At 37.0% G+C, this 8,400-nt stretch overlaps 1 protein-coding gene across 1 annotated transcript; it reads left to right on the top strand.

The window, feature by feature from the left end:
• Positions 1-2,188: 2,188 nt before the first annotated feature.
• ATG3 (autophagy 3 (APG3)) lies at positions 2,189-8,087 on the top strand. Its single transcript, XM_087327294.1, has 9 exons — positions 2,189-2,438; positions 2,612-2,682; positions 2,797-2,907; positions 4,493-4,632; positions 4,728-4,813; positions 4,921-4,972; positions 7,298-7,363; positions 7,457-7,584; positions 7,839-8,087. The coding sequence occupies exons 1-9, from the start codon at positions 2,278-2,280 to the stop codon at positions 7,924-7,926; spliced, it is 903 nt and encodes a 300-aa protein (XP_087183420.1). The 5' UTR covers positions 2,189-2,277; the 3' UTR covers positions 7,927-8,087.
• Positions 8,088-8,400: the final 313 nt, after the last annotated feature.

Here is an 8,400-nt window from a genome sequence, read left to right on the forward strand (position 1 = left end):
GTGTGTTGCTCTTTCTTAGTAGCTCATTTGATGACCATATGAATATTGTTCATAGATAGTTGTTGCACCTATAATGTTCTACAATTATTCATCATGAATAATCATGAAAATTATAGTTCATTCTAGATTATTCAAGGATTATCATACATTGAAAAGCTAAATTATGTGACATGATCAATAATACCCCAAAGTTTTCCAATGTTGAGCAGTCTATCATTTTGGATCTACCCTAATCATGAATCTTTTTATGCCTAGATGACGTTGCAATATTTGGTACTTTGCTTATATTTTAGAGCACGCATGAAGTTACTTCAAGACATTATTGTAGAGGTTGCATGATCATGTTATTCTCACCCTAAGAAGCGAACCTAGGACCTCTCTCACCCTAAGCAAGAATCATACTATTGAACCAAATGCTCCATTCTAAATCCCAATTGTTAATGCATATAAGAGTTGAAATCAAGACGTCAATGACCCTAAGAAGGACCGTACCACAAAGAGAAAATGACTAGTGTAGATTTGAAATATCAATAAGGACATATGATACATCTCTCCTTTTAGATATTAATACCAATGTTAATGGCTGACACAAGTACTCACGTTTTTAGGGAAGGTAAATGTGGGCATGATTTAATTTGCTTATGGGGGTGTTTTGATTATTCAGCTTTGAACCTCCCAAACCCAAAAACAAGAATCACAACACTAGAGTAACTACCCACTCATAAAATCTACGGAAAATAAAGTCTTATTTATCTTGATTAAGGGGCATTCGAAGAGTTGAACTCATGACCTCTCAAACCCTAAACTTTGATACCAATATTAAACTCTGTCATTTGATTACATAGGTATTTCAAGAATTGAACTCATTACCTCTAACATCCTAAACTCAAATACCAATATTAAACTTTACTATTTAATTGCATGGGTATTATGAGAATCAAACGCAAGGCCTCTTGCACCCTGAGTGATAATCATACAAATCATTTTATTTGCTAATAATGGGCATTCCAAGAATCAATTCATGACCTCTTGCACGCTAGAACTCATGACACGTCATTTTACTTGATTAACAAAGCATTCAAAGAATTGAACCGAAGACCTCTTGCTTAATCCTCATCACGTAACTATCCTTTCAAAGAATTAACTTTATGAAGGGGGAATTCTAAGAGTTGAACTGAGGGAATTTTGAGAATTGAACTAAGTGCGAGATAACTAGATCAAATGCCCAGAGTGAGATCACTAGACCAAATTCCCATCCTAGTATATTTAGTATACATAATAGTAAAGGTAAATACAAATATCGAGGCATTTCAAGAATTGAACTCAAGACCTCTCATACCCTGAACATATGCCCATTCTAATCCCTTGGTTTGAGGTTCAACTAGTACACTTTGTATTTACACATTGTCCTAAACATTTCACTCTTGCAGCGAGTGACAAATGAAAATCAAGAAAGGTAGATTTAAGAGCGTACTCTTCCTCCCAGGTGGGCAAGAAGACAAGTGGAGTTGGAGAAAGAAAGATATGTTAATGTATTCTAAGACAAAAATTGGCCCATGAGACAAGACAAATGAGAGAACAAAGATTAATGATGAGAGTAGTACTATGAGCACTAAGATAGATATTGAGACATCCTATGACTGGCCTCAATCTATCGGGGATCAACTAGAGAGGAGACCCCTACAACCAAATGATCTACACACACTCTCGTAGCTGTACGGCTTGCGTGGTATTCGTGACAGGATTGGTGTTTTGTCAACAGTAACTGGTTGACGGAAGCCTAAGTTTACGAGAGAAGTGCACTTTTGTTGTTGTGAGAATCCTTGCATTCTCTCATGCATTCCCCATCGATAATAGAATGTCGCGATTGGTTGAAGTAACGTGGTGGGGTTATCAACACGTCGGTATCGGTGTATGAGTATTTGGTTATTGGGGCCCTGATGGTCAAGAGCCGGTCTCATAAGATCTTTGGTGGGACAAGGGGAACCGACCTTCATTTTAGAGAGCTTTTTTGGCCGCCCCCCCTCTAAAAGCAGACATAGATCAAGCAGACCGATAGATATACATAGATAGATAGACAGACAGATATAAAATCTTCAAGCATACGTCCATCCATCCTCTCTGTCTCCCTCTTTGTGTCAGATACGCCCCTGCAGATTTGTGAGAGTCCGCCAAAGCAACCCCCTCCTTCTATTGGCTACCTGTTCTTCTTCACCATACTTTCTCTTTCTGATTCTTCTCTGTGAATCGGATCCAAAGGCCTCGTTTTTCGGAGCCATGGCGCTCAAGCAGAGACTACACGAGGCTTTCAAAGGAGCAGTGGAAAGAATAACACCGCCCCGAACAGTCTCGGCATACAAGGAAAAAGGAGTCCTGACACCTGATGAATTCGTTCTGTCTGGAGACAATCTTGTCGCCAAATGCCCTACTTGGTCCTGGTATGCTCTGTTTTTCTTCCTTTTTGCCCATAAAACTATATTTTTTTATTTGTGTACGTTTTTATATATTTGTGTGCATGCATATGTTTGAACACATACATGTATGCTTACATGTATGTGATGTGCACATATGTGGGTTATGTATCCCAATATTGTTTCTTTTGAATGGACAGGGAATCAGGGGATCCCAACAAAAGGAAAGGATTTTTACCGCCTGAAAAACAGTATTTAATAACTAGAAATGGTAAATACCACTCTATTCTATCTTGGGTTTTGAATCAATGTCATGTTGTTGTATTGACCTCCAGTTGTATATGAAGTTTATGGTGAAGACTTTTCTAAGCTTGAGTTTTTGCAGTTCCATGTTTGCGGAGAGCCTCATCACTTGAAGATGATTATAGGGCTGCTGGAGGCGAGGTTTTACTGGATAATGAAGATGATGGCTGGCTCGCTACTCATGGCAAGCCAGGTATGCTCTCTGGAGAAAGAAACTCGTTTTTAATTTATGGGAAAGAAAGGAAAGAAACCATAAAAGCAGGGATCTAGCAAATTGACTATGTGGGAATGTTTTGCCCAGATTTGAGACACAAGTAATTAAAAAATCAAATTTAAGTTAAACAGAAAACTCTTCCTAGATGTAAAGAAGATATTATTCATTGCAGCAATCAAATTATGGGCACAAATTATTTCGAAAGGTGCTTCATATTAATAAAAAATCCAATGTGTGAAGAGAGAACTTCAGAAGTTGTTTTGATGGTTTATATATAGTCTTCTCAATAAACGATTCCAAATGAAGATGATACAGTGCCCAGTGTGTGAAGCCCAACATTCAAAATTGTTTATAATGGTTGATTTCTAAGAGGGGATGTAGCACCAACTATACATGGTATACGTGTAAAGAGGGTGAACGGTGAAGTCCAGACTCGCCTCCCAGCCATAGAGCTCATGTCTGATCTTGCACGACGTCAGTATATTTTTTCTGGTTAACATCTTAAATCATGATTGCACTACGCAGCATTTGCACCCATATGTACCTTAGTGGGAAATTGGCACTAAAATTTCTGCAGGTTAAAGAGAACTATGAAAATAACTTAGTGTCTTTCACCCAACTGCTAAACATAAAAAGTATGCTCGAAAAGAGAGCAAATTTTAAAATACACCCAACTGTTAATGCTCCACTCCCATCATACCTTTTTCCAATGGTGAATGCCTACACTGTTTCTTGTGTGCTGAACTTGACGAAAACTCCTCTTTCCTTCTTTATGAAAACAACCTTTGTGTTTGTTTTGAAATCTTACAATGTGTTTTAATTGCATGCCAATAAAGTATCAGGGCTTATGTCCCACTGTTTGTTTATGATGTTCATTACTCATCATCTCCTTTGCTTTCGCTGTTGTTTAGCTTATACATATTTATAATCAACGTGAGAGTTGTTTCGCTGAAGTGTATATATGCATGAACAGATTTATAACCCAGGTTCTTCTTTCCTGAGCATGTAGACTTCTCATGCCTAATAGACTCAGGATACTCTTTTTGATATATCTAACAAAGAAAACTTTGCCAGCTAATAAGACCAGCTAATAAGAAAACTTTGATGACAAGCTCTTGTACATCCCAAAATGCTCTACTCTTTACTTGTTTTGTATGATTTTTAAATGATGTGTAATCTGTTTCTTTTTCCTGGGTTTTCTCCGTGCTAGTTTTTTACTTACTTGCATATCATATCAAAATGTGGTAGAGACTTGATTTATTGGGTCTGTTTATTAATATGAGTTGACCGTTGCCCAATGATAGTGTAAGTAAGGATGCACGCTTTAGGAAACCATTGCACTTATTGGCTGGTTGGTCGATGTTGAGATTGTACATGTCAGCTATTCGACTGTAGCCTGTTATTTTAATGTTATCTTTTTTGGACATTTTGATTATTTATTTATAGTTCAGCTCTTAGTTATGACCATGAAGTTGTCAAGATAAAATATGTATAATTTCATTTCATATAGTGGTCGAAACTTTTGCCTTTCAAAGGTGAATAAGCCTTTGCACCTTTATGCTAGGTGACAAAAAAGAGGAAAATGCACCAATGATGGATGGAAGTAAGGAATGCGAGGATACTACTCATATTATTTTAGACAACAGTAAGGATGATGAGGATGATGCTATTCCAGACATGGATACTTTTGTTGAAAATGATGATGTACGTATACATTCTTGTAGATTGATCCTAATGGCCTATTTTGGCACAATGTTGGATAGTCGTGGGCTAACTTTATCAGATGTTATGTTGTGCAGGCTACGTTGGAACCAACATATCTGATGGTCCAGGAACCCGAAGAAGATAACATTCTTCGGACACGAACTTATGATGTTAGTATAACGTAAGGAGTACCTCAGTAATGTATATGCAACCAAAAGTTAATTTGTATCTTAGATCAACAGCCTCCCATTTTTTTGCAAATGCCCTTTACATTTATTGTTTCTGCAGGTATGATAAGTATTATCAGACTCCTCGTGTTTGGTTGACTGGATATGATGAGGTAAATTCTGTAGTCATATTTTTTGAATTGTGGTTAATCTGTGTGACTAATCTTGGGTGTAAATGGAATATGTGTGGTGAGATAAAATTTTGTTGCTTCCACAAGCTGAAATACATAGTAGGTATGCAGTGTTAATTTGTCCTCAAGATGTAGCATCCAGTGCAGAATGGGAGACATTTGGCAAACCTGAATTTCCTATCTTTGTTTGGCTCTTTACAACTAATGGCCTTGTCTTGAAATAATCTTTCCTTTTCTTAAAATGCAAACAAATGAAATTATAAATTACATGACTGCACGGCTGAAGAAAATTATCCAGATACAAGGATTCATTCAATGACATGTTCAGAAATCTGAGTCACTTTTCAAACTACAAGGTTGTTTGTCATGTATCATACTAGAGTCACTTTTCAAACTTCAAGGTTGTTTGTCATGTATCATACTAGAGAGTCACTTCTCAAACTTCAAGGTTGTTTGTCATGTATCATACTAAACTTGTGCCATATAATCAGTGCTAGGCACACGTCCAACCATAATATAATGGATAAGGGTAATGATAATAACAATACTTTGGGATGACAGTGTAGTAAATGTATGATGCCCTGCTGTCTAAGGTCTAAGCTGAAACTTAATGAAGTAACATAGTCTCTGCTGCTCCACATGACGCAAGGGTGAGCAGCTTGTACTTTGTAGGATTTAGTAGCAGATACTCGAGAGGAAGGCTTTCAGAAAAGGTTGGAACACGAGGTAAGGCTGGATGCTATCAACAAATGTAATATTAGCCATGAGGAAGGAACAATCATGATGTAGATTGCAGTTGCAAAATAGGAAACTTTCTATACATAGTTGTGAGTCTTCGGAAGTTGGAAATGCTGGGAACTGCATGGGATGTACATGTAGAGGGAAAGTGTAGAATGGAATATTAACCATGAGGAAGGAACAATCATGATGTAGATTGCAGTATAAAATAGGAAACTTTCTATACATAGTTTTGAGTCTTCGGAAGTTGGAAACGCTGGCAACTGCATGGGATGTATATGTAGAGGGAAAGAGTAGAAATATGTTATTGAGAGTGTGGGATACTGGAACATGATATAAAGAAAAATTGAAATCTCAAAGAAAGTAACCTAAGAAGATGAGAGCATGAGAGATTTCAAAAAATTAAGCAATTGACGAAAATAATAACAAAGCATGTTGAAGAAAGTCTGTAGAGCTTGAAGGGAGTGGAATTGCAATAGCAGGTGTACTGATGTAATTGCACACAGTTTTCAGTCAGTGTATTGGTGTAAAATAAATTTGAATACATATCTATTATATGTATTTAAATATAAGTGAGTGAGTGAGTGAGTGTGTGTGTGTTATACACATAGTATAGAGGAGCAAGAAGTAAGCAGAGAAGACTGCCTATCAACAAAAATGTTCAGAAAACAGCTGAAATTTTTTAAAAAGACAGCCAGCTGTCCTGACAGGGACACTACATTGTGTCTAGGGTTGAATGGTGATGGATGTACTTGCGCATATATCTATTTCTCATCTTTCTTTTTTACTATAAAAGATATTGAATTATACAATATGAAAGGACACCCAAATTGTTTTCATAGTCATACGAATGCTGCAAGATTATCCACAGACCATCAAGGAAACAAGAAACAAGGTATTGTATTGTATTCTTCATGGTTGGTCTCCTGATGCTTAGTTTGCAATGAGAAGGAATGTCACACCACCATATGCTAAAAGCAATTCCAAGCAGCATCACTGCTCATCCTTCCAAGCCTTCCAAGTGATACCAGGCGTATTGTCTTTTTCCCAGAGTATATATATTTCATTGTTTGGGTTCCTCTGTCTTGAGTCCAAGGCAATAAGAGGAAAACATGAGAGCTTTATAAGGTTCATAATCAATCGGGTCACTCTAGCGTGTATATAAAAATGGCCACCATCTCTGTATCTCTTTCATTCTGTTGTTATGATTCTTATATTGTTTTCTTGTGCCTAATAATGGATGGACGTACATATCTGTACATCTGATTTGTCCCATAGGCCAAAATTTTCATAACTCTTTCTTTGTTTTTCTCCACGTGTGTGCGTGTGTGCACGTGTATTTCTGTTTGCACAGTGCATGTATACACATCTCACGTTGTAAAATATGTGTATGTGATGCTGTGATGCATATTATACTGCCATACTCTATACTTAGGTCTTATATAATATGCATATGCACAAACGATTTAAGGTTTATAAGCTATCTTTTCAGCTGCTTTCGTATTTTGTTATGCAGTTTTATATATCATTCACAGACTTAAAATTACTTTTCTGCTGCTTTTTCCTCAGTCACGGATGCCATTGCCAACTGAACTAATATTTGAGGATGTCAGCCAGGATCACGCCTACAAGACGGTTGGTTTCCATTTATTGGGTTAATAATATCTGTAGAGGTATGTATGCATGACTAGCTAGAATAGGCTAATTTATTGGTGCCTCTCTTTACAGGTCACGATTGAGGACCATCCTCACATAGCAGGGAAGCATGCATCTGTTCATCCATGCAAGCATGGTGCTGTGATGAAAAGAATTAACGATGTGCTGTTGAGCTGTGGGGTGGACCCAGAAGTCGATAAGTATGAGATACAAAGATTCAGAAATTTATAGCCAAAATACCCCAAGTAGGGTACTTCTGGAATGCATCTGAGTTTTTTGAAACAATCAAAATACCCTGCTGTAGTATAAAGTTTACTTCAAAGAGGAGTATTCTGGTAGTTTCTGAAACCTTAGTGGCAATCTGATACACACCCAACAAGGGGTATTTGGGTGTTTGTGTTATGTTTTAATGCAAGACTATATTCGCTAACAAATGGTGGTGCTCCCCGGACAGGTACCTCTTTTTGTTCTTGAAGTTTGTAGCATCTGTTATTCCAACGATAGAGTATGACTACACGATGGATTTCGACCTTGGCTCATGAGAATGGGATTGTATTATCACGTCATGTGGGGTTATTATCGTTCTCATTGGCATTTGGCATTTGGCATTTGTGCAAATATGTGTTGGCCAAGAACATGCAACTTTGTATAAAATTCTTTGAAGGCTACTCTAATTTCAAGGGTTTGTACATTTCTTGTCTCAGTATACGCTTTTACACCTCCATTTCCTATTCATGATAATAGCTATCTATGAATTTGGTCTTTCACATAGTTCAAAGAACTGCATCGCTTGTTCAAATAAATGAAAGAGATGTGCTGTTAAACCTTAATAATGCCAAATATGTGACGTTAAAATCTTTGAATGTGATGCAAATGTCAATATATTTCTGAAACTGAGATTGGTACTTCATACTCAATTTTAGAACATTTTGTATCAATTATACAATATGAAAGGACACCCAAATTGTTTTCATAGTCATACGAATGCTGCAAGATTATCCACAGACCATCAAGGA

The sequence above is a fragment of the Azolla caroliniana genome, unplaced genomic scaffold, assembly GCF_043228905.1.
Source record: "Azolla caroliniana isolate FFs.n. ecotype wild unplaced genomic scaffold, voAzoCaro1.0.p SCAF_11, whole genome shotgun sequence".
Taxonomy (NCBI): domain Eukaryota; kingdom Viridiplantae; phylum Streptophyta; class Polypodiopsida; order Salviniales; family Salviniaceae; genus Azolla; species Azolla caroliniana.